Below are 27,187 nucleotides of genomic sequence, written 5' to 3'. Positions count from 1 at the left end.
GAGCACCTGAAAGATATTTTTGTTTGAAGAGTTCAGAGGTACCGGTTAATACTGGTTCAGATAATTACAGCCAGCTCTTGGTGTTTGTGACCAATAAAGTTTGTGGCTCCAAAAGGAGTGGGTTAGTGCTAACTGATTAACTGCTGTATATGCAGAAATATGGAATCTGATTACTTACGCAGAGAGCACTTAAAATGTATTGTTTTGCTGGCTCTCAGTGAGTTGCATCTTAATGCTACCAAGGAATAAGCTTTTTGCTTCTGGCCCAAGTGTTTTAATTTGGTGAAAGCCTTTTCTGTGCACGTGCACATGCCAGAGAGGTTGCTTAAGTAATAGAAGCTATAGTAGCTGCTATCTTCTGTTTTTTGTAGAAGACAGAAACTGAATTCGTTAGCTTTGTAACTGTTATGCATACCAGAATTGGTTTTCTCCCTTTTGAAAATAGTAGAGGGTATGCCTATGACAGATTTGGTGAGCAAGGTGATCAGATGAGGGCACTGCAAGACTGCCAGAACGCACCAGGTCTGGGGGGAAAAGGAATCCGGCTGAGCATAGGAATTTCTAAAAGGTAACCAAGGAGTTGTGCATTGATACAGTTATTCTAAATAATCAGATTCTTGTAGCTCTGCCTTTGGAAAGTCTGTGGCCCTTGCTGTAGTGGCTGCACACAGGATGCAGTCTACAAAACCAGAAATGCAGAAGTCCTATGTTTTGACTCCCTGGATTCATCAACCTGCTTCAGGATGGCTGGGGGAATCCAACTGTTAAGTCTAGCCAGACAGCGCAACTTGGGCTTAGCTGCCATTGTAACCAGCCTTGTTTCTCAACAGTAGCAAAGCTGAATGCATTGGTAAATATTTTCAGGTTTGGGCCTGCATAAGGTAGAAGGGACAACAAGTGGTTTTATATGCTAGGGAGTTCTTGTTCTTAGAGCTTTCCCTCTAGTTTGAGAGAAGCACATAACTAGTTTTACAGTGGGTTGACAGGAAAGAAGTGGGGGGGAAAAATGGGAACGCAGGGAGAAAGCCAAAGGCGTTATTACTAGAACAGGTTTAGAATGCTATTCTTTGCTTTTCATGAGCTTAGGGCAATGGGGAGTTTAAAGCTTAGCACTTCCTGAGAGGGTTTCTTACTCTACCGGCTCAGTTCTATCACTTATTTAAGGCAATTCAGGTCTCTGAACGGTTAAAGAATTGATACCAAATTTGATGAACTTTGATCCAGGATACTGACAAAACAGGACTTCATATAAACAATTTCAGTATGTTCATGAGGTTAGCTTGTGTGTTCTGTTAAATAGTAAAAAATGACACTTCTGTTTCTGTTTACCTAGCATAATTCTGCAAATGTTGCCTCCTTCTGCTTTAGAATGGAAATGCTCTTCTCCAAGAGAGCACTGTCCAAACTTCTTTGCCAAAATTTTTTGATTAAATTAATATTGTTTTATTTTGAAAACAAGAATAAGCCACAAACATGTTTTCTTGCTTCGGCTATCCAGAAGAACGTCAACAGTATTTTCAGATTTTCCTTCCCTACACAACTGTATGTAGGAAGAGTGCAGTTGGAAGCAGAAGACCTAAGATGATGTATCTTCTGTTTGTTTACTACAGTAACAAGACAATGGATTACCTCTTTATTAGAACTTGTGTAGCTTTGCAGTATTGAAACAAATGTAGGTATTAAAATACACATCAGTAATACGTTTCTGAATGGCTGAGTACCGTGCTCTCTTAGCATTGAAATACCCAGCCATTGGATTAGTTTGTCCCTCATGTTTGCTTAGTTTGGAAGCTATTTCAGAATGCCTTCAGCTTGTATTCTTCCCCAAAAGCATAGAACTCACTTCTCTGCATCCCCAATTCAAGTCAGAGAAACTGGGCACTGCAACCACAGGAGGTCTGCCTGTACAGAATCAGTGAAGACAAGTCTAAACAGCGGATTTTTTTGAATATGCAGCTGGGTTATCTGAATGTTCTTTATGCAGTGTACCTCAGTTTTAGTACAGATAGCACTTGTCTTGGTTCTTGTCATTAGTCTGAAGCTGCCCCTGAGAAAATCTTGAAAGGGAAAGTAGTGAAAGCTAATCAGCTGGCCCTTTCTTCTTAAGAACCAGTGTATTTTGTAATTCTCCCACTAATAATAAGGCGTCACGCTGGAGAATCACGATTGTGTTGTTAAGCAAGACTGACTTCACCTGAGCGGTATAGTTGGCAGCTGTTGAATGTTTAATGGACTTTAAACAAACAAAAAAACTGAGCAGGTGGAGGTAGACATGGCAAACTGACAGGCAGCGTCAGATGCTTCTTTGAAATGGATAATCTGACTCCATTCACTTCTTTCTGGAAATAAGATCTAGTAATTAACCAAACAAAAGATAGAAGGGTTAAGACTGCATCTTTAAAGCAGCTGTGCTTGATAAATGTCTCTGGTCTTAAATCAATCTTTAGCAAAGCACAGAGACTTAGCAGCAGCTTGCTTATGCCAACGCTAAAAATACTTGATGTGTACAGGTAACCATGTCAAGGCTCTGGAGTTAATCCATGAGAACAATTCCTTCTGGTATTGGCAAAGGTGAGGATGCTTGCTTCTATAGAAATGAGGTTTTGAGCTGTGACTTAAGCTGTCACTTAGGTGACTGTTTAGGAAAGCTTCCTTTTAAGTTTTGAAGTATGTAAGCTGACAAATTGTTTAAGTTCAGAACTGGGTTTACAGTTTCTGTTCTCTGACTGTATGCAACTTCTCATGTTTCAGACTGAAAGCAGAATTGCAGCGGTACCAGTCATACAACTATAATGCTTATTGCCAAGATTACCAGAACTACCACTCGCAGAGGAGTTACGATGCTTACGCTGACTACAACTACAGCTCCTATGCTCCCTATGACAGCATGCAAGCTGTTGGAGACTGCTCTTTAGGAGATTCTTTAATGGCTCCAGCTGTTTTTGAGGTAAAGATAGTGCACGCTTGCTGTAAAGAAAATATTTCACAGATAATATGTTGTACAGATTTGTGTGAATCAGCAAAAAGAATCCGAAGTTGAAAACATGCTTTCTGCTTAGTGTGAAGTTAAAAGAGCAGATTCCATTCAGAGGTGTTTGTATTTAAGTGCTTAAATAGTAAATCCATAGAATTAGTGATTTATACACCATTATTTGTTCACGCATACCAAAGAATGGTTTTGACAGCATAATTGCGTACGCTTCTTCTGTTCCTGTTCTTCTGATTTGCTTTGCTTAAAGCAAATTAAACAGTTGTTGTAAGTGGTCTTATCGTGGTCAATGTATTAGTTGTGACCTCCGGAGGTCCCTTCCAACCTGTACTGTAATATTGGCTTTCTTCTAAAAATAAGTAGATAAAATGCCATCTATCCTTGTAGTTGTAGGAAGAAGGAATGGGTTGAGACTGCAGCACTTTGAATCTGTGATGCTTTCTGAAATGAGTTATGATTAAACTTAGCCTTTTCTGTCTTTCAGGAATCTTCAGTTATGACTGCAATCGGTGATGACCTAATTACTGACGGTAATAAGGGTTCTGTCATTGTCACTTGAGTTTAGCCATACTTGTGCCTTTTAACAATACAAGCCAACCTCTACTGGATGAAGAACATCTTGAAAATTCAGCTGAGGTCAAACCTCTGTGGGGTTGATCTGCAATCAGCTGGGGTTTTAAAGCTGATACAGCATACACTGACCGCATCAAGTAAAACGGGACACTGTCAATGCTTCGCAGCAGGTTTCTTGTACCTGTGCCTTCATTCCCATTTGAAAATGGTCTAAGACAGAATTTTGTTCTTTGTATTGGTTCCGCTAAACAGATTTTATATTAGAAACTCAGTAATATGCAAAAGCTTTGTTCTCCACCCTGAGGTAAAAGCTTATGTTGCAGATTCCAAAAGGAGGATTCAGCTTGCACTTACAAATACGGTACAAAACATATTTGTGTCCTGGAAGGTTTGCAAAGTTCCTCACGTGGAGGCATTTTGTGTTAGTGTTTAGAAACTATCCTATGTAACGTGTATTGCCGTAGAAGTGAATTAAATGACTCTTGGGAGGGTTTCATGGCTGATTATCCGTAAACGTTATCTTTACTATCTTAAACATTGTCTTTGTCTTTATCTTGAAAGACAGTTCTAGTCCCAGCCTTCTAATATACAAATTCCCAAAAGTTGGAGTTGTGAGGCTCAAAATTTTAGAGGACTAAATACCTCACTAAAATTAGTAGATCTAATAGCTTATTACACTTAGCTTAAAATACATTTTGTTAGCCATTTCACGTGAAGTTTTTTTGTGCGCATGCCTCAGATTTGATACTTGGACTTACCAGGCTTTTATTTTCAGATCCACAGCTCTACTTGGATGTTGATGAAATGAACAGACAATTCACGGAGACAAGCGAAGAACTCTACGATTCACTCATGAATTGTCACTGGCAACCTCTGGATACGGTCACTTCTGAAATCCCCTCTGCTATTTAAGCGTCTTCTAGAGCATGACCGTTAGGACCAAAGTGCTAAAACTACATTTCTTCTACATTATTCTAGCTCATAAGTTTTAAAGCACAATGATAGGTTGGGTTTTTTTTGCTATGCTTTTGACAGTTTCTGTAATCTTTTTGTTCATCACTCCCTTCTTGGAGCATCATGAAGTCATGTAAATATTCGAGAAATGTAAAGAGGTAAATGGGGTCTAAAGATAGACTTGCCTGTGTAAATAAAAAATTTGTTTCTGCAAACCTGCCAGCAAGGGATTTTACTTGTACCTGTGTGCAGCACGTTCTCTTCCGGCTTATGGAATTTAACAAGGTAGTAAGGGTATTTCATCTGTCTTTATTTTTATATGGGCATTAGGACACAAGCAAAATCTAGCTTCCCCTTGTTTTCCTGGTTCCTTAGGTAAGCGACAAGCCAAGCCTTTCATGTGCTTGCTTAGACTGGAAGTATGTATGGGAGACACTCACAGGCCTTGCTATGGAAACACCTGTGCCCACTTTTTCCTGCAGGCTGCTGGCTCTAACTGTACTACTGATACATGCTAGGTCAGCTAAAATTGGCTTATAAATAGGGTATGTTAAGCATATGGAAGTGTAGACTTCAACTGCCATAGCTACAAACATCCCGTGGAATGAGGATGATGTCTGCTGGCACTCTCTGCATCAGCATTCAGTTTTCCCTTGCCCTTCTTACTGTTAGACTTCTCAGCTGACGCTTTACAGCGAAGAAATTGCTACAACATAATCCGTGTTCTTAAACCTAAAAAAAAAAAATCTTGGAGAAAACAACTTGCTGGTTTTCCCTCCTTGCTGGCAAGGAGAAAAATAGTCCACCAGGAACAACAAAAAAATCCTAGTAACAGCTCCTTAAGTTATACCCTCTGCTACCCTCTCTGATTGCTCTGGTCTTCCTTCATTCGTGGTAATGAAGTTTTTAAAGCTCTGGTAGAAGGATGACAGCACTCAAGTCAAAGGAGATGAGAGCAATGAGGAAAGCTTTGCTTTAAGCTAGAGCAGTCTTGCGAGTTGCTGCCTTTATGCTGTTCTTATCTTGAAGGGTACAGAGTCTTTTCCAGTCATAGGGACTCCATAACCCTATGAGTATGGAGAAATAGTTGCTAATTAACAGTGTGTATAATAAGTAAGTGAGGCTGGAAACAAAAGAATATTCCTCCAAGAAAAAAAAGGAAGCAGAAATTACTGTACTTAATAGCTGGGGAAGCTGTTAAAGCTAGTTGACACAGTTCTGGTACTGCCGTGTGTGTTTTGGGGGCAACATAAACCATAATTGCTGTGATGGCAGGTAAGAATCCAATTCTTTTTTATGGCTTAGTGTAGTCAGTGAAAGCAGTGGTCCTAAGCTGCATGCTGTTCTTAAATGTAATGCAAATTCTCTTTTGTGACTCCTCAGTACTTCCAGGTTACTTGTAGCTGATCACCAGCAACTGCTTCTGTTAGCTATTAGCTGTTGGGTTTTTGCTAGGAATACTTTCAGTCCTGAATTGAAATGATGACATCCTGAAACAGAAGAGGCTCTTGGAGTATTGTAGGAAGCACATTCTTCCTGGTTCTAGTGCAGGTGTACATGTAGGAGGAGACAGAAGGCAAAGAACCTCACATAGGTGGAGGGGGTGAGGTGGCATCACAGTTAGAGCTGTTGCAGTTAACTCTTCCCAAAGCATGAAAGCAACGTGGCTGGGAACAGGGATTTGTTGGGTTGCTTCTTTGTGTGAGCCAGGGAGTCTTTTGAGGGGCAGATTAATAAGAATATGACACAAGGTAGAGGTGGAATAGATGAAGCAAAGAATCTGGGTGTGAAAAGGGTTGCTTGTACGTGTCTATGGAATTGTTTCAGGGGACTGAGCTGGGGCAAATTCAAGATAATAGATGCAGCCTCCTTGAATTTGGATGGCAGTGCTGAAGCTTCAAAACCTTACAAGGTTTGATGCCACTTCAATTGCAGTGCATAGCTGTGGTACTTGAGCTCAGAAGTGCAAACTGCACAGGATTTTTTTATCTATTTTCTTCAATGTGAGCAGCAAAACATCTTCCAGGAATGTGCCTGGGTGCTACGCTGCTTTGACACGGCTTGCTTTGCATCACCAAACACAGTAGTTAGGTTGCATCGAGTACTTTGTGGAAACATTCATTGTGTTGTCACCCAGAAATGGGATGCTACAGATATGTGTTGGCCCAGCAGTATCAGTGCTGGTTTTTGGCCTTTGAGAGGTTGGTCCATAACATGTGACCTGTGTAACGAGAGGCCCACATAGATTGGTGACTTCATTAAGTCTGATGCTGTGGTGGTGTGTGACCCAAGGCCCTGAACGTCAGAAAATCAGGCTGTGGCCACCTATTTTATGCAGACTTTGCCTATTAACAAGGTCTCTACACTGTACGTTAGAGACGTGCGCCTCCTTTTCCGGACTAGATAGCGAAAATACCAGTTTTGTAGTTCAGTGAATGAGATTGGTTGGGCTGTTTGTTCTCCAGAGCTGAAAAATGTTGGGAGTGTATTCTCTTGGAGTCCACAGAAATGAAAATGATGAGAGGAAGAGAACGTTGGTTGCAGCCCGCGTGCTGCTGTTATAAAGTAGTTCTCTGATGTCTTTTTCCCTCTGCTGAGACTTATCAGCCTATCGTCCTTTCCTGTTAGGAGCGCATACCTGGCTTGGGATGGTGTGCGCAGGGCAGATTCTTTACCGTAAGAGCACAGTGAATGCCAGACTTCTTCCTGTACTGCCGTGTTAACCGTGAGTCACAAATTCAGGAAGCAGTGATTGCATCGGAACTGCTAGAATGCTTTGCGGAGTCTTTTTACTGGGTAAACTTCACAGCTGCAGTTACAACTTCCAGCCTGTGTTAGCTGAACACATCGTACTGGTGCCCGCCATCAGTTTGACAAAGATGGGATTGCAGTAGGAACTTGCTTTCTTCCTTCTTTTTAATTAAACAAGTCTTTGAAGCAACTTTTCCAACACCGCCATACTTCACTTCTTCCAGTTATTTTCTGTTTTACTTAGCTGAAATGTTTTTTTTTCTTCCAAGCTTGAGGAAGTTTTCTACAAGAATGTCCCGTAATGATTTCATAAACTCTTTTCGTTGTACCTAGCTGCAACAGAGAGTGGGGGGAAGATTGATCAAATGGTGATGATCGCTGTCATTCTGCTGGACACGCAGATACTTGCCTTTTGTTTTGGCTCATTTCTAATACCAATTAACTTCAGTGCCTCGCGTTAATAGACACCGTTTGACTGCATCGGCAAATGTTTCTGAGTCGTGAGTGTCATTAAAGGCCTGTCACCCTATGGAAATCCTTCTAAATAAGAAAAATGGCATTCAAATAAATAAATAAAGCAGCGTTTGAACTTATGAGCAAACCTAGCGTAGCTGCCTTTGACGCTGATCTGGAGGAGAAAAATCACGTTATCACACTACTATGGTTGCCTTAATAGGTTTGGTGTACATGAGGGAGGGAAGTATTATGTGATGTTTGCCTAGCTATTACATGGCCGATGCAGGAGGGGTTTTAGTCAGTTCCCTGAGCACGTATTGTTGCAGAAGTCGGTGATTTCACTGCCCAATGTCTGTTATTAAGGGCACGATTCATGTCCCGTTATCGTTTTTATTCTTTATTTATGTGTTTATTTTCTGGGGCGGCGATCTGTCACGATGCCCATCGTTCCCCTGCCGTGGGGTAGAATTTAGCGTGACGACTGCCTCCCGGACCAACGGGGCCACGAATCCGGCCTAAAACACTGCTTGTGCGTTGGTTGTCGGCGTGGGGGCTGTTGGTTGTCGGTGCGGGGGTATCGGTTGTCGGTGCGGGGCTTTTCTGACGAGCACTGTGGGCTCGGGGCGCCGTCCCACGCCCGGCGCGGTGCTGCGGCACACCAGCGGTCGGCGCCACGGCGCGGGGAGGCTCTGGAGGTGACTCCTAGCCCCGTGCTTACGGTGGCCGGGCCGGGGTTCATTATGGCGGCCGGGTCCTGAGGGCGGGAGCGGGAGGGCGGCGGGACCGGGACGGGACCGGGGCGGGGCGAGGAACGGGAGCGGCAGCGGGAGGGGGGGGCGCGCGTTCCCGTGAGGGGAGGGGGCGCGCGAGGGAGGGAGGGGGAGGGTGTGAGAAACACTCCGTAGCCAATAACTTGGGCTCAGGCGAGGAGCTCGGCGAAGCAGGAATTTATTCGCGATCGCAGTGGCGGGCGTCCCGTCCGTGCGAGGACTACCGCACACCAAATTTCCCTGGTGTATTGCCAAGCACTTCCCCGTGCAAGGGCTTACCATACACCACATTTCCCGAGACTCTTCCTTTCTCTCCCTTATCTCACGCTTCGTCCGTCTCCGGCCGCGCCCCTCGCGGAGCTGCGGAACCGCGGATCAGGACTCCACACTCGCTCCGTACAAAAGTACGTCTCAATCACACGGCACACAGAGTCTCACCCGACCCCCAAGGCAATACTTCCTATTTCTTACCTTGGTCTGTGCACAGAGTTACCGGATCAATTCTCAAAGCCGGAGTGCCTGCCTTCTTCCCTTCCCCACTCCTTCACGGATCCTGCCTCTTTCATCAGTCTCGGGCCCTCTGTCAGCTCTCCGCAGAACCGCCGCCGTCGATGCACAGGACCGCTGAAATCAGCGGGGCATGCCTTCCTGCTGCTGCGGCGGTGGGGCTCCCCAGTAGGCGACTGGCTCCCGGACGAGCCCCCAAATTGTGAGAAACACTCCGTAGCCAATAACTTGGGCTCAGGCGAGGAGCTCAGCGAAGCAGGAATTTATTCGCGATCGCAGTGGCGGGCGTCCCACGAGCAGGAGCGCCCCTGCTGGTTCCAAAACCCAGTTTATATACTTTTTGATGACGGGACCCTCCCCTGTTTCCCCACTGAGGGGGTGATCCAGGCTCACAATCTGTCTGATGCTTCCCAGACAATGCATGGCCTTCAGTTGCCGGCCTGTTAAATTTCGAATTTCTTTCGACTTTTTTACTGGTTGAAGCGGTAATGGTTCTTCACTTACCTGACTTGACTCAACACCGTGATTTTCCCCGAATTGTTCTACGGAGTCTGGTTGTCTGCATTTTACAAGGTCGCCTGCTAAGCGTTCTTATCGCTGCAAGCACACCTCGATACCCCATTCCTTACCTTTAAACAACGTAACTCTGCAAAAACAACATTTTTATTCCCACGAGGGGCAGGGCAGGCCCCGCGGCGCGTGGCGGCGGGGGGCGGGGGGGCCCCGTGACGGCACCGAACGCGGGGGGGGGGCGGTATGGCCTCGGGCGGCGCGACCGGTAGCGGCGCGACCGGCAGCGGCATGGCCGGCGGTGGCAGGGCCGGTGGCGGCGGGGCGCCGGGCGGCAGCCCAGGAGCCCGATCAGGAGGAGGAGGAGCAGGAGGAGGAGGAGGAGGAGGAGGAGCGGCCGGCGGCAAGGTGAAGAGGCGGCGCCACCGTTTGGGCGCCGCGAAGCCCCCCTGTGCCAGGAGCAAGCGGGTGAGGAGCGGCCCCCCCACAGCGGGCCCTTCCCCCTCAGCCCGCCAGTTACCCCCTTACTTACCCCCTTACCTTACCCGCCCCTTTATCCCCTTAGTTACCCCCTACCCACCTCCTTACCCCCTTAGTTACCCCCTCGACCGCTTAGTTACCCCCTTAGTTACCCCCTCAACGGCTTAGTTACCCCCTTAGTTACCCCCTCAACCGTTTAGTTACCCCCTTAGTTACCCCCTCAGCCCCTTCCTAACCCCCTCAGTTACCCCCTCAGCCCCTTACTTACCCCCTTACCCCTCTACCCAGCCCATTACCCCCCTCCTCCCCCTCCCCTTCACCCCCAGCCCGCTGCCCTCAGGACCCCCAGTGCCACCCCCAGGGCTTTCCCCGCTCCCTGCACCCCTCCTCAGCCCATCATCAATTCTCTGAACGTTACCTGCCAGGCTTTGCTTCTCGTTTGTGCTGTAGGGTACAGCAGGTTGATGGTGAAAGCGGTCCGTCAATTCGGGGTGTGAAAATCCCCGTGCTGGAGGGGGGACGCGCCGAGATCCCTCCCAGCAGCTCTTTGCTAAGAAATGTCAGGACGCCCAGAGAGATGCTCTGGAGATGCCCTCTGCACATGTTTGTTCAGCCAAAACCTCTCCGCTATTAAATGAGCAACGTAGCTGAGGGGATTGATTATCATATGCAAAACCAAGGGAGCGCTACGCATGGATAGCTGCTCAATTAGGTTTTTATCACTTGCAGAAATGCCAAGTCCCTTATACCACATATTGACAATCAATCTTGTCCATCTAAAGCTGGCCTGGAAGGGCAATGCAAACATTCCCCACGCTTACAGAGCAACCGTTGAAACCTCTGGCTTGAACAGTGCATTAATGTTGAAAGTGCCATAGCTTGCGTGTGCCGACACTGTGTAGCTAACTGATAAACCTTACACGTGGATTGAAAATAATCAGTGGAGATGGTTTTCTAACTTTTCCATTGTCTGTTATCTCTGCGTGTTTTCCAGTAGGTTTATTTAAAGAGTGTGCCAGAGCAAACACGTGCGTGGGGATATCTGGGGGATTCTGCACAGAGAATGGCTGCTGCACATCCAGCGCAGATCAAATTAACAGTAACTTATCGGGGAAGAGTTTTAATGATTTGATAAATAGACAAACTGATAGGTGTTACATGTGTGCATTTATTATAGCAGTTAGCTTTGTAACCAGACGAATCGTGCAAATGTTCATAACGTAAAAGGACGAGCTTTGAGCAGATAGCTTGCTTAGAGCATTTGTCAATTAATTTCAGTTTATTTTCAATATCATGTCCACTCTGCAGAAGGTTCTGTGGCTTAATGTTAATTGTCTCTCAGTGATGCAGTTGGGGAGGCACGAAAGCGACCGATGCGATTTTGTGAGGTTATACCTCTGGTTCTGATCCCTACCCCGCTGTTTTTCTCATCCTTCCCCCTACAACTTTAGTCGATAAGTCGATTCTTAGAAATACTTAAATAGATGTGTTTTGTGTGCTTGTGATCGTAATTACAGCCCACCAAACCCTCTGTCTCTTACCATTAAGCTCCGAAGGTGCCTGGGCACTGTAGACAGTATAGTTAGCAGCTTCAAAGTTCCTGGGAACTAGTCCTGGATCTAATTTACCTTTTTTTTTTCCCCCTGCCTGCAGGAGGGATGATTAGCAGGATGCCTAGCTCATGATTGTCAGCTTTCTGGATATTAATTTTTATTATTAATTTTTATTATTAATTATATTCATTTATATTAATGTATCTTTTATTTAACCGTAGTTCCTGGGGCTTTCGGTCAGGTGGGAATTCTCCGATCGTACCCGATGTATGCCGCAGAGTCAGTCTTCTACAAAATACAGCAACAGCTTTAGAAGGCTCTTGCAAGAGGAGGTGCTGGTGCTATAGCTATAGCTGTGTTTCTTCCAGGACATCTTCTGGGTTAGCCTGACTGTTGAGAGCAGAACTGGTTTTTGTGCGTATAGTCACTGCAATTCAGCATTACTAAAATTGAAAATATTTAGATTCACTGATTTTAATGGGTAGTATGGTCCTGACTGTCGCAGTAGATAATTGCTGAACTTCTGGTTTAGTTGGTTTTCACGGGAGGGTGCGAAGAGGAAGAGTCCTGGAACAAGTCTGTAGGTCAGGAGCTGTTCAGGCGTAGAGTTTCCTGATAGCCTTGCAGATTGACGACCTGCTGGTGAATTTTGGCAGAGGTTTCAAAACTTTGAACCTTGCCAAGGTCACTTGGAAGTGCAGACAGTGATAGGTAGTTGTAAATCAATCTTAGGTGAATTTAGGTTTACCAGAAGTGTAGCGATCCTATGCCAGGGATCAACCTCGTCGTCGTCTTCTGAATATTTGCTGTATAATATCTGTCTTCAAGGTCCGTGGAAGGTGGTATCCCAGCATATGCTGTTGACTGCGTTTCTGTAATTAAACAAGTGTTTTTTCTTTCAAGCAGGGATTAATTAGCAGAATGACAGAAACTGTGAAAAATATTGTACCGGCCTGGCTGCAGAAGTATTTCAATAAGCGTGAGGAGGAGTGTGTAGACAGAAATGAATCTGCAAACCAGGAGGAGACTCCGGTAAACTATCACCACGATTATTCAGATGAAGATACCATAATCGATGAGAGATTCACGCCTGAACCAGCAGGAATTAGTAGACGAGGTATGTGAAAAATCATTTGGAATTCTGGCCATCTGTATTTATTCACAGATTTCTAGTTTTGAATCTGAATTTCAAAAGGAAATTGGAATGAGGGTTTTGACAGAATGAAAAAAACCCAAAAAAAGTCAAAACAACTGTTTGTGAAACCGTCTTAGCTTTAAACTGTATACACAGTTACGAAGCATACATCTTATGCTCTTGGAAGGCATCAGTTAACTTTAGGTACTCTATTAGCCAGGTGCTAAATGCTGAAAATAAGTCATTTGCAAGTGTGCTGGGTTGCATTTTCCATCTTTTAAAAGATATGGAATGAAAATCTGTCTAATTGCCTAAGGCAATTAAAAAAATTAATTTGTTTTGCAGTCTTCGAAACAAAAGACTAGATGCTAGAATGGCAGAGGAAAATTCCGTCTCGTGTCCTGAGTTTGTTTGTTTTGTTTTGGTTTTTTTTGTTCTGGGCTTTGATCAATTTAGTAAAGTTCCTTGTTAACTTGATGGTGAACTGGGGAACTTGTGCACGGATGTGGTTTATGAGATTATTATCCTTAAAATATTCAATAATTTTAAGGTCTACGCGGGGGGAGGGGGTGTCTTTGAAAAGGTATTTGACCGTTGGCAACGAGGTTTGCAACTCCTTTACCTCATGAAAGATTAATTTGTCTTATATCCAGTGCCTCTCACTGTTCCTGTAGTCCTGTTGTATAAATTTGCATCTATTCTTATTTGAGTTTCTCTTAAATTAGCTGTTTTGGGGAAGTCAGCTTTTAATAAGTGAAGAAGTTTTGTCTGAGCGTGCGTAGGTAACCATAGATAATGTGGAAAGTCAGTTGCTTCTGTTGTTGGCAGAATCAAAAAATAAGGAGGAAATATCTTTGCCTCCAATCTCATCTAATTGTAAACAAGGAGATTGATGGCTTTCTGTGTAGCTGTAGCTTGGGAATGAGTTTGGAGAAAAGAATAGAGAAGGTCTTCGTGACTGAGGAACACATGTTGGCTTTCCTATGTAACTGCGTGAAAGGAGCTTTCATTAAGAACAGCTGCACTGCAAGCTTGCTAACTCCAGGAGATCAGGAGCAGGTGGACACCCTGGAACCTTTTGCAGCTTATGTTGCTGTCCGTGGGTGTTGCTTACTATGCTTAAGAATAAGATTATTTTTTTTAATTATTACTACATTTTGAAACCAATGTGTTTCTTCAGTTCTGAGGTATCAGTGTGCTGGAGCCTATATTGGGTGGCCTTCCGCCTGAAGAACTTTCTGTATCTCAAACGGTGCTGTCCTAAAAATCTGCTCATGGTTTGGAGAGCTAATTAGTGGTACTGCAGTGGTTATGAAGATTGAACTAACTAGTTTAAGCTTCAGTTCAAGTATCAAGAGGATAGTGGCTCAAAGTCATTTGAATTGCCCAGATTCCTGGGAGAGACAGTAGGCTTTCATCAGGCAAAATACCCATGAATAGTTCCATTCATTTAGCAAGATAGACTTCAAGGCCACCTATTCCAGGCCACTGGCATTGTTTGCAGACCCTTTGCTTCAAGAGGGAAAAATGCTCATCTGGTTACTTGGGTCAACATCCTTGTCCCTTGGGTCAAAATCCCAATAGTTAATGGGTAGGAGATGATGTTTTGCCTCTAACGTGAGCTGATATGGAAGAACTTGGGAAAAAAGTACTGCAAACGTTCATTTTCATGTTGTGTATTCAGATTAATGTAACCTTTGTTCCAATATTATGGAAGCTGCAGTGTTATCTGTAATTTACCGTGTAATCTCAAATTTTGTAAAGCTTATTGCAAGCTGTACATGGGAGAAGGAGTATATATGTTTGATTTAGTGAACGGCCAAGTCAGCGTTAGAGCATTTGAGCACGGGGTCAGAATGTGGTGTTGTAAAACCTCATAGTTAACTACTTCTGGATGCAACATTAATACTGTGTATCGCAAGCAGTGTTGTTGTTGTAGCCAGACAGTTAGATGCAACCGTATCTGGGTGAGGAAGAAGTTAAATTTGGCTTCTCTCTTTTTGCGCTTAGAACTTGGCAATAGCATGGCTGTCGATAGGAAACAGGTTTTGGCTTCTGTGAGCTTGTCTATAGCAAAGCTAATTATCTCCCTGTTCTTGTCTAGAACCATCCACAAGTAGATCAGCACTGAACTTCCCAGTTGTGTTAACAAGGCCCTCTCTTCATCGGAGCCGTCTGAATTATACCATGCTGGATTCTCCTGTCCCACCTTGTCAGCCCTCGACATCTTCTGTATTTGGCATTGGCAGTCCTAGGCTGTCCTTCATAAAAGAAATAGAAGATTCTACCTCTCAACAAGACGATGATAACATCTCAACAACCAGTGATTCCTCCTCTAGAGCATCTGATGAAGGTGATTTTTGTGTTCTCTGTTTAATTGACTTTTTTTTTAATGTGAAGTACCTTGCGTTCTTTAATATTCCACATCACCTTAGTAAATAAAATAGGTGAATGTCAACTTTGGATGCGAGAATTAAATTGAATTTTTAGTGTTTTAGAAGTATATAATCCTATCACCTTTTTAATAGAAGCGTGCTTTGGAATACGTTTATGATACCCTGATGTTAGAAAGAGTCAATGCTGAAATATACACATTCAGCTAGGTTATATGTAAATTTTGAACTGGGACGGTAGGAAATCAGGCTGACTTGCCGTAGCTTGACAACTAGGCTGATTGTCTAGAAGGAAGAGTGACTCAGAATATCTAACAGACAGCTGGTTAAATGTGAATAAGTGCAGGTGACAAATAGGAACACGAGATGTTTTCCTGTGTTTCAGCAAGAGAAGATAAAGAAACTACTCTGACATAAGCTATAGGCTGTTTTTTGACCTTTCTTGGTAGAAGGCTTCAGCTGTCAATACTTTTCATGTCTTTTGCCAAATTCATTGAGGAAAGCACACCATTTTAAAATAAAAAATAAGCATCGTGTCGATGTAGGTTGGTACGTAGGTCTTCTCGCTGAAAGGGCGAACAGCAGGTTTGCAGCTTTTTCTAGTCCCCCATATAGACAGGGACTGACGTGTGCTCAGCAGGTTTTGCAGAGAACTTTTGTACAGCTGAGTAGTAGAGTAGAGTTGCTGGGCTTTAGCAATATAACCTGAGTGCACTAGAACTTTCTGGTGTGTCTTCGTAAAACATACATGGGCAGAAGATCGTTAACTCTTAGAGCAGCCTTTGGGGAATCTTCCAGGTTTAAAACCTGTGCGATTATGATCTGTGCTGGCCTCCAGCCTTTTACCAACACAGAAAAAAGCTTTGTCCGTACAAATGCACTGATGTTTATGCGGTCCTCTTTTATCTTAGCCTGAAGGAAAAAAATATCTGCATTGGAAGCACAGTATTAACTTGGTAAGATTGCTGAAAACTACTTGCAGCTCTGTGAACAGTTTTCAAGTTTGTAGGTGATACTTGGTTTTCAGTCTGTACGTGAAGTTGATCTATTTAAAGAAGCTGAAGTCATGCTTATTTTTCTGTATTGAAGAACTTGAATTAGTGTGATCTTTATTGTTAAAGTTCTGTACGTACGAGAGGCATTTACATCTAGCATACGTCATTTTGGCAGATGTTGCAGTTTTAAAAAATACTTCATCATCACTGCTCTTGCCCGCAGGAGCTGAAAGAACTCATTCCCTCTCGCAGCATTCTGCAGCTAGCTCTAAGAAACCTGCATTCGGTTTATCTGCTTTTGGAGGACTGTGTCCTGTAAGTACTGCACAGTATTTCTTTTAATCAGTTTGAATGTGTACCTGTTTTTCTATCCACCTATCGTACTGTGTTTCCGTAGGCACGTGGAAGCACATCTGTTTTTAAGCAAAACCAGCTTGGGTTTTCTCCATTTTACCCCGGAAAGACGGCCTATGGTGGTGCAGCTGTAAGATCAAGGCAGCGAAGAACGGAACCTTATCGGGTATGACAAAAGTAGTGTAGTATTAGTAGTCAAATGTAGTAGTCAAACCTGGCTAATATTTATCTGTGGATCTTCTTTTCCAAGCATGCCTACATTCATGCTATGGATATGTTGTATAAACCTGCAGTCTTTGAAAATATCTAAAATCAACTTTGCTGATCCTTTGTTCTTCTGGTACACAGAGGCATGCAGGACTAAATGCAGTCTCAAGATAAGCAGTAACATGCTTTCTGTTTTGAACGATTCATATAGTTCTTGGAGAGAGTTATTTGCCCCCAAGTGTTCTTGGAAATAGCAAATAAAAACTGCTGACAACTCTGATTAGCTAGAGCTGAATCGAAAAGGAAAGTCAAGTCAGGTTTGGTAGGAATGTATTTAAATGAAAGTGACTTTTATCGATAAATCAAAAGGAATTTTAAGAAAATGAAAACGCGGGTTTGCTGGCTCTGTTCTGACAGTCCATTTGTGCAACGGAAAAAGGGCAGTACAAGTACCTCACTTACGGGAAACCTTGAAACCTTGTGGTGCAAAGCTGGGAACCCTCTTTGGTCGGCTATTTTTGTTTTTTACAATATTACTGCATTATGGTAAAAAGAGGAACCAAAATACTAGGCTTTTAAAGGAGAGAGTAGCTTGCTTCTTGCTGCTTGCTGTGAATGACAGCAAGGTACTAGAGAGTCCAGCGAAGGGCCACCAAGATGGTCAAGGGACTGGGAGCACCTCTCCTCTGAGGAGAGGCAGGGACTGCTGGGCCTGTTTAGCATGGAGGAGAGGAGGTGCAGGGGGGATCTTATTGGTGTATATAAATACCTGAATGGATGGTGCAAAGAGCATAGAGAGCCATTGTGTTTTCAGCGGTGCCCAGTGCCAGGTCAAGAGGCAACAGGCACAAACTGAAACGTGAGGCTCTGTCTGAGCATCAGGAAATGCTTTTGCACTGTGCGGCTGATGGAGCCCTGGCACGGGTTGCCCGGAGAGGCTGTGGAGTCTCCCTCTTTGGAGGTCTTCAAGAGCTGACTTGACATGGTCCTGGGCAACCTGCTCGGGGTGGCCCTGCTTGAGCGGGGGGGTAGACCAGGCGATCTCTAGAGGTCACTTCCAACCTTAACCATTCTGTGGTTCTGTGAGTCTCACTTGTGTTTTTACATGCTGCGTGGTCTGCTTCCTGTCTTCACATCGTGTGATAAGCACAGTGTGGTTATATGAGGGGTTTAACCTGGGAAGAAAAAAAGTCACACCAAAGGAAGTTTTTGACTGATATTTGAAGTTGGGTGGTGCAAATAAACAGTTTACTTTTTCAGTGTAATGTTTAGATCTGTTACAGTTTAAATCAGATCTTTATCTTTTAAGACAAAGATTTGCAGCCAACTTTAATCTTGGGGGAAGGGAGGAAGCAAGAGAGAAGTAAAACTAGTTCCTGGTTATGATTGTATACACTGATTTTAAGATGGTACACTTAGACCATCGTGAAACTCTGAGGTCTGTGTTGTTACTGAAAATGCTTTCTGTACCACAAGCCTTTTCTTGAGTTCTGTTTCCCTGATTACTGCTTCGGAGGCCTTAGCAGTCCTAGCATCATCCGTCTTGACCTTTTACAAGTACGGAGTTCTTTTATTGCTCGTGCAACAAGCACGTGCAAGATGCACTGAGGCCCAAGGTAAACTTCATTAAACTCCGAATGTATTCTCTTCTTTATGGCTTAAACTCCCAGTGACTGCATTTTTCTCTGTCATCAGAATATATTGATTGTATCATCAGTGTAGCCTTGGGACGTAAAATACATGCCTCTTTAGCTCAGAATTGACCATTGTAACACTTAAAATGCTAATTTTTCAGGCACAAAGGAGAGCGAAAGCTAGACAAGAAACTGTGTGGTCCCACGCTACCTTGAGTACCTCAGCACGGCGCATCTTGGAGGCAATGGAGAAGCTGTCAAGCCCTTTGTTGGTAAATAGCACTTCTTTTAATCTGTTTTTGCTTCATGTGTTTATAAAACTTAGTAAATGTGCCATCAAAGCATAAAGATAAAACTATTCTTCCTTACGTTGTGGCCGGTTTAATTTATTGCGCTGTTTTTTCAACAGGATGCTAAAAGAATGGCATCTGTTTTGCCGCTGTGTTGTGTAAGTTGACCATGAACCCCCACATTTTTGTTGCAGGGAACCCTCTCTCTCAGGAAAAAAAAAAATGCCCTCTAATATTTATGCTTTGTTTTTTCCCTTAGCCTCCGGACATAGATAAACCGGATATTACTGACTTCCAGTCCAAACGAAGAAAGGTAAGAACCAATAATGTCTTAAGCTGAGGTAGATAACTTTTTCAATGCTTTATCACTATTAGAAAAATTTTCTCAAACCTCAGTGACGACATAGACATCAAATCAAGTTAATATTGGCATGTATCCACAATAGATGATGGGTTGTGAAGATTACTCAGGTTAAGAATTATGTTATCTTTGTAAGTTGAGAGCAACAACTCTAGAACACACCAAGTCGTTTTATCTTGTCCCCCAACTTGGGGTGAAGCTGCATATTAAAATTCCTGTTGAGGCAAGTTTTCTCTTGAAGAAATGATCACAAATAGAAAAATACTGATTGAGTGGTCATATAGACTTTGTACAGACTTCCGTGTTCATTCGGGCACAGAAAACTAGTTTTTGTGCTTTTTATCACCATTCAAAGTAAAGAGGAGGAAAATTGTTAATTTCCGACGCTATAAATCTTACGCTCCTAAATTCCTATTTGGAGGTAGCACAGAACTGGTGATAATGCTGTGGTAAAGCATGATTTCCTTTCATTTTCTTTAAAAAATGAAAACTAGTCATCTTTTTTTGATGACTTTAGTTAGGGGTATCATTAAACTGCAAAACTGTACCAGGCACAATAGCTCTTGGTGTATTAAATGCCTAACTGGGGGAATTAATATTTTTCATTTTTACCTTTAAAACCAGCGATGAACCATCGTTGGAGTCTGATAAATTTTCCATAAAATTAAATGGGCATCTCTTTCTGCGAAAACATCTGTGTTTCCAGTATCAGTCTGAGTGTACAAATGACCACTTGTTAAGTGTATGGGCTTCTTAGGCTGGAAATCAAAGTGGACAGTAATACTGGTTGCTTATTGCTTTTAACTCTTTCAATCTCTGTATTGTTTAGCCAGCACAATCTCCATTTGGTAAAGTTCTAAAATGAATGTAGCAGCAACTGCTTAGTTTTTAGGGGGGTAGAGGTTTTTTTTTTCTTTTTCTTTTTCGACGCTATAAATCTTAACGCTCCTAAATTCCTATTTGGAGGTAGCACAGAACTGGTGATAATGCTGTGGTAAAGCATGATTTCCTTTCATTTTCTTTAAAAAATGAAAACTAGTCATCTTTTTTTGACGACTTTAGTTAGGGGTATCCTTGGGCTTATTAAATTGCAAAACCCTTAAATGACCACTTGAAGATCAGGTGACTGAAGGAAATAACAAGATGTGCAAACTTTTCATCTTCTGTTCTAATGAGCAAAGGGACAGTGTCTCAAGAAGTTTCTGTGCTAATTCCTTGATTGGATGGATGTATAATTAAGTTTACAATCACTTCAGAGTTTACAAACATCTCAGATTTCCTGGACCATCTTTTCACCATCTGCCAAATTACAAGGGCATGGAGAAGTGAAGTATATCATAAATATTATCCAAATAACTAAAACCAAATCTGGTGTGAATTCTCAGTTATATTATAGCAATATACCTGTGATAAGGCATTAAGAAAGATCTGCCAGATTTGCAACAGAGAGCCTGAAATTGTCAGCCACTAAATGAATGTTGCACGCAGCTGTCAGTGGGTGAAAGGAGATAGATTGTCTATTCATAATACTAGAATTCATAATGGTGGCGGGAGAAGGGTAGCCCGCAATGAGAAGCAATTATTTGCTGAGGAGATGATCGTTTGTTTTCCTGCTAAAGTGAACATGCGGTTGACGGAACACTTGTGCACTCAGGCTAAACTTCTGCAGTGGGTAGCAGTGATGTGGTATTTTTCTTATTTCAAGGAACTGTACCAGGCAGAATAGCTCTTGGTGTATTGAATGCCTAACTGGGGGAATTAATATTTTTCATTTTTACCTTTAAAACCAGCAATGAACCGTCGTTCACTCGAAGTAGATTTGTGAACTTACATAAAACATGTCTTATTCAAGGTTTCAAACTGAATGTAATATTTTTTAGAAAGATGTATTTTTGTATACTTTAGAGAGAGTGTGAATCCTATTACTAAGAGCTGGGAGATACTGTGAAATTAAAGCTGCAGCGTAAACAATTTCCTGTTGGTATTGATTTGAACAATAGCATGCTTCCTAAGACTGTATTTTCTGATCCTTAAGACCGCAGGCGGAGCCATCGGTAAATCTTGTAGCCTTTAGGGTTTGTTTTCTGTCTGACAGTTCAGTTAAGTCAGTTTTGCAGAACACGCAGTGGTCTGTGTTAAAAATTAACTCTGGTCTGTGAAAATGCTTTGAAAAGGGAAGTCAAACCCACTACTTGAAGTGCATCTAATGCACATGTAAAGCATTGGATCATATTTTAATGAATGAGATTATTGTAAGATTGACAAGTTGTTTTTTTTTTGAGTGTGTTCTATTGTTTGTGTAACTTTGAAGAGGGAAAATGTAGGGAATGTGAAGCCCAGAAGCCTGTATAATTAGTTGCTTAACACTTCGAATGTTAAATTAATGAATTAAGCTACTAAAAAAAAAAAATCACAGTGTGGGCAGAGGAAAAGATAGGAGCATATTCTAGGAACATGGGTTATTTTAATTATGGTAGCATGAATTATTTTGTCTATGAAGCTAACTGCCAAATTTTGAAATGGAATTCAGTCAGACTTTGGCTACTTATATATAGCTTTATGGATTTTGTTACTGGTTTTCTGGTGATTTCCCTCTACAAGTTGAACGGTCTTCAGAATTTTCAAATTGTATTCACTGAGTGCCAAGACCGATGGGGGGAGGTTTATAGTTCTGTAATTTGTTTTCATCAATAAATATTGGAATTAATTTGGGTGGACGTAAGGATAAATTGATTGCTGTTTCCCTTTCAAAGCTGGAATCCCAGAATGCATTCCAGCCTCCACCTGTTAAGAGACTTGTGACACCAACGGTAAACTGTCAACCGATGCGTTATACGCGGTATTCTGAACCATCACCGACTTCAACTACTCAGTCCAGCAAAATTTGCCAGAGAGGAGACACAAAGTACCAAGTGAGTACATTTTTGAGTCCTTATGTGCCTGTTTTTTTTTTCCAGTCTTGGAATGTTTCTCAAACCAATTGTTATCCTATCTTTGCAAAAAGTACTGATAGTATGTTTGAGGCGAGCTTTAAGGCAGTGGGAACCATTGTGAAATAGATTGAGCTTTTATGGATTTAATTCTGTTTTTGGAACACTCAGTGTCTTGTGGTTGTTTTCACGATGTCATGATGTGCTATTGAGTCATCCTGTTGTCAGTGAAAGAATATTAAAAGACAGAAATGTTTTCCTTTTATATTCTCATGTACACAAAGCTGTCACTGATGAAACATGCTTGTGTTCTGTGTAAACTATTCCAGGTGAGCTATGTGCTCCAAGTGAGAGTTCTGACAATGTGCTGAGTTATCGGTTTTGATTGCTTTGGAGTAGATGGAGTCTAATAAATTTTCCATAAAATTAAATGGGCATCTCTTTCTGCGAAAACATCTGTGTTTCCAGTATCAGTCTGAGTGTACAAATGACCACGTGTTAAGTGTATGGGCTTCTTAGGCTGGAAATCAAAGTGGTCAGTAATACTGGTTGCTTATTGCTTTTAACTCTTTCAATCTCTGTGTTGTTTAGCCAGCACAATCTCCATTTGGTAAAGTTCTAAAATGAATGTAGCAGCAACTGCTTAGTTTTTAGGGGGGTAGAGTTTTTTTTTTCTTGTTTGTTGATAAATGATAGAAAACAGAAAAGTATGTCCCTTTTACGGGGCTGGTAAACACAAGTTTTGATGAAAACTCTCCCCCCCCCACACACAATTTTTGTCATTTTGTTTAAAATAATTACTTTCTTTGTTAGAGGATTTGACAAATTTGATTTAGTGTTCTATCAGTTTGTCCTCAATGCTGAGTGAAGCAGTGATGCTTACTTTAGCCCCAAAATTTAACTGAACTGTACCCACAATGCTGAATTACGGAACAACGTTAAGTAGGTGAGGTGTATTCAGTGCTATAAAATTAAAAATAAATAAATAAAATAAAAACCACAAAAAAACCACATGAAGTGGTTGTTGGTACTTTGTGTATGCTGTACATATTCAGCTAAGTCTTGAACTAAACTTAACTTGCAGGGGATGAGAGAGAAGACTTTGCCTGCAGAACAGCGAGCAGAACCATCTGAAAGGTATGACATCTATTAATTTAAAACTTACTTGAAGAAAGAAAGAAATCTCCTTTTTCAGTACGGTCTGCACCTGAAAGGTGGTGACAGTTCTCAGTAAAAGGAATGGGAAATCCAATGAAAATTTTGTATTTTGAGGGAGCTGCAAAGTCTGGATTGTGTTTGAAGATCAATATAACTTTGAGAAAATTGTTGTTTTTATGAACGGAAGGAAGATGAGCAAGAATAAAAGTACTGATACACCACTTTTTATCCCAAGTTTATCTTCTGAGTAGGATACGAAGATGGGAAACGAGGCACGTTATAATGCTGTATCCACAGAAAGGATCTTTGCTATTGGAGGCCTAATTTTTTCCTTCTACAGGAAATATGGCTCATTTTGTAGTTTAACTAAATCTGTAGCGTTACAAATTTTGCTTTGACAGATATTTCATGGTTTATAACTCAGTTTACTTATAACAAAATAATTTGTCCCTCCTAATGTTCCCTAGGGGAAAAGCTATTAGTTTTAGCTATTTAATTGCTTGCAGTTTGAAAGCTCTGTCCTAATGGGATGATTCTTTCTGAAGTATTCTTTAGAAGGTGAAGTAGGGGAAGTGAGTTACAGTTCAGGAGGATGTTTATTGATGTGTTTTTTTCTTTATTTTTTAAGCAAAAACATGGAGGAAGATTTATGATTTATTATTCATTTTTTTAATACTCCTTTCATGATGAAGTTAATTGTCTGCTTTGAGTTCACATGAAGACCATGTGTTCTTTAGGATCATTTGAGGCCAAATGCTAACTCATCTCTAAAATAAAAAAAATCCAGCAGAATTAATTGAATTTCTTCTTGAGGAGACTGCTTTGTGTTATACTGCTTTCTTGGTTTAGGTCAAATGAGTTATCCTCCAGATAATATTGATGGCTTTTCCTTCTGGGCAAATGGTGTTTTGGGTAATAATGCTTGAGTTAAGGGACTTTGCACTCGGTTTTTAGGGGGTCGCTCTTTTCAAAGAACAGTAGCAGGGAATTTTGTTGACTCTATGCTCATCTGCCAAGCAATTCTTATGTGACCATGGGCATTCTTTGGCTTGCAGAAAGAACTCAACACTTTGTTTTGGCATCTAAAAGTTGGACTTCACAACAACCACCTTTTTAGGGGTGGAAGCGACTGGCTTTAAGGTTCTGGTACAGGTGCAATCAGGTGCTGGGTTTTAATTATGTTTTTTTCAAACTGTTCTAAATTGTCTCTGTTAGAACTCCTTTCTACTTCTCCATTTAGGAAGGAGATACAGAAAACTCACACTGCTTTTGATTTCGTTCACAAAGTTTATTGCAGTGCCCTACCTTTTGTTTGTAGAGTAGGTAGTGGTGGTAGTGTTTTTTGTGATGCTGGTCTCTGTTGGGTGCCATGTTCTGGAGCAGGAGCACCACACTGATCTGCTGGCAAGAGTCCCTTTGGACAGTTGAGTTGGAATACTCAGTAAATCTCTGGCCCACCAATGCTATATATCTATGCGTGTGTGTGTATATATATATATTTTATATCCTGAGTCCAATTGTAGATTAGACTTGCTTGAAGGCTGACAGCTGTCTTTGCCCCCTTGAAGCTCACAGGTGTTAACAGAAAGAGGAATATGGGCTGTTATGGGCAAGCGATAGTTGTCTGAATGAAGATCTATTTTGATGTAAGACTTTTTTCAGAATTCTAATGGATTGACAGTTCGGATTAGAGAAAAGTCTGAGCATATGCCTTAGGGATCTTTCTTCCTCTATGCAGTTACAGTGCTAAGCAGGCTGTTGTCAAGTATTTGACAAGTTTAGACCAGTTCTCCTCCTCAGTATTGTGGGAGTTTGACCTGGTGTCTTCCAGTGCGATCTAATGCACTTCTGTACTGACTGACTGATTGGCTGCAAGATAAGCTTTGATGTCATGGTTTTTCCAGGCATACTTCATTTTCTTGCCATAGTACTTTTGTTAGAGTTATTCCCTATTTCACTTCTGGTTTGGGTTATTTTTTCCCCATTTGCTCTTGGATTAGGATATCTTTCTGGTTTTGAGCTAGGCTTTTTTAAGTACCAGAAAAACGCCTTTGTATGCCTTACAAAAGGGATCTGTATTCATGTCTGAAAAGACTTCTGGAATGTTGGCATACCCAAACACCTCTGCTGTTCCTGCTGATGGCCACATGAAAGCCAGAGCTGCTTCTGAAGCTTAGGCCATATTACCTTGCCACACAAGTCTAAGGCGTCCCTATTCTATCAGAGCTGTTGGCAGTGTTTCCCATGTGTATGTGTGCATATGTGCACTCTTTCTGTATTTTTGTGAGCTGTTCTTTTATATCCCTGCAAAAGATACACGTGCATCGCAGAATCAGAGAACCAGTCCTATTTAAAGGAAGCACTGGAAAATAACAATCTAAATCAGCTCTTCTATTTCAGGTCTTCTGGCTTAGTCATTGTTCCCATGTGAACGGTGCACTTATGTATGTCCTTTTCATTGCTGCTGTTAATAAAGTTTTTCCTATTTAGAACATCAAGTATTTACCAGCGTTTAGCAACTTGTGAGACAGCTTTAGTTTTTTTCTGATCAGCAGGTTTCAATTCTAGGACTAATAACAGCTCTAATATCTTGAAAAAAAAATTTGGCTGGTAATTTTTTTTTCTCTTGTTTCCCCCAACTTCTGTACTGTCGTGTGCTAGCAATGTGACCAGCTACAAATTCAGTACTGCTGCGTCCAATGGTCTGTCTTCAGGAGTGAGTAGCGGAGGTGGCAAAATGAGAAGGGAAAGAGGAATACACTATTTATCAAGAGCTGTACAAGAACAGGTAAGTGACTCTTAAATTAATTGCTGTCACTGAGCTTACTGAAGTAACTAGCTAAGTGTGTCAGTTTTATTGCATCATAGTAAATTATAACAATACCGCTTTATTTTTGCATTGTTTTTGTTTTCTTGTGGGTTTCAGAGCAGGCTCCAATTGATTTCCTGTGTTTGAATACCTGAACTTTGCTTATGTAATTTTGAAATTTTTAATTCTCTTACCTTGGAGATTCTTCAAACTATAACATTTCTCGTTAGCAATTGAATGAATGAGTCCTAAGAAGAGAAGTTTTGGTGAAGGTTTGTATAGTTTTTCTACAGGAATGATACTTGAAACGAGTGCCAAGTATAAAAAGAAAAAAAAAGCTTAATTTTTGGTTTCATATTTAAGTCATACAGAAAGATACAGGCCAAGAGTGTGAAAAAGAGTAGTAGAAGACAGCATTCTGCATGTCTGCTAACGATGACTCAGTTTTTGATACTCACCAAACTCATTGTGAGAGAGTTTTTTTCTCATTTTAATAGGAAAAATCTATTCCATAAAACTATGACCATGAATATTCAGATTATTTTTTCTTTTATTGGATGTTATATAAGCTGCCTGTAAGTTAATTTAAGTATTTATGTTAACATTAAGTATTTAATTAATATTAAGTTAATATTAAGTATTTAAGTTAATTTAAGTTTCAAATCATTAAATGGGACTTCTGGATGATGCAATATAAAGAAATCGTAAACACTGTTGTTTATTCCTGTAACACAAATAAAATAATGGTCCAAATATCAAAGGTTCCATAAACTTTTCAAATCAAAACTGTGAAACAGATGTAAGCTACAGGATGCACTGAATATCAGTAGTACCAACTTACATCCCTGCCTAGTCATTTCTAAGTAGATCATGATAGTACTGTACAAATTTCGGTCAGATTTTCTATGCCATTTAAAACATAACTCATCCAATCTTAGTAATCAAATAAAGTAAGTGGCAGGGATGAAAATTGAAGTTGTTAAGAGGCTCTCTTCTGATTTTTATATTTGCATCCTGATACATGGTATAGACTGTATTTACCAGAACACAATCTTCAGTGCTGCTAGTCTGACTTTCTTTGGTGCTTTTTGTGTTTAGTTTGGTTGTTGAACCTACCTGCTTCTTTAAACATTACCTTTTTCCACGTTCACTGCTGTAGTGACTTTAGAAACTTTGGCAGCTATCCTGCCTAATTTTGCAAGAGGAACACTTTCTCACTTGTCTTGAGAGTGTACTCTTAATTGAAGCCATGCGAGGGTAGTTAGAAAGGATGATGCTTCTCCAGAGCTTTGATGACTAAAGTATAGAAAAGAAAGAAAGAAAATGTGATCTGTGCGTCTCTGTTCTGCACAGGTTTTGAGTTAACTTTCAGTGTTCT

At 41.5% G+C, this 27,187-nt stretch overlaps 1 protein-coding gene and 1 long non-coding RNA gene across 2 annotated transcripts; both read left to right on the top strand.

The window, feature by feature from the left end:
• Positions 1 to 2,698: 2,698 nt before the first annotated feature.
• LOC310880680 (uncharacterized protein C6orf52) lies at positions 2,699 to 4,731 on the top strand. Its single transcript, XM_083796864.1, has 3 exons — positions 2,699 to 2,947; positions 3,474 to 3,519; positions 4,338 to 4,731. Exons 1-3 carry the CDS (start codon positions 2,888 to 2,890, stop codon positions 4,472 to 4,474), a joined length of 243 nt encoding a protein of 80 aa, XP_083652990.1. The 5' UTR covers positions 2,699 to 2,887; the 3' UTR covers positions 4,475 to 4,731.
• Positions 4,732 to 16,287: 11,556 nt separating this feature from the next.
• LOC310880681 lies at positions 16,288 to 18,533 on the top strand. Its single transcript, XR_014571851.1, has 3 exons — positions 16,288 to 16,381; positions 16,464 to 16,586; positions 18,423 to 18,533. It is a non-coding gene; the product is annotated as an uncharacterized lncRNA (long non-coding RNA).
• The last annotated feature ends 8,654 nt before the right edge of the window (positions 18,534 to 27,187 follow it).

Source organism: Anser anser, assembly GCF_964211835.1.
Source record: "Anser anser genome assembly, chromosome: 13".
Lineage (NCBI taxonomy): Eukaryota > Metazoa > Chordata > Aves > Anseriformes > Anatidae > Anser > Anser anser.
This window is presented reverse-complemented; position numbering and strand designations above follow the sequence as displayed.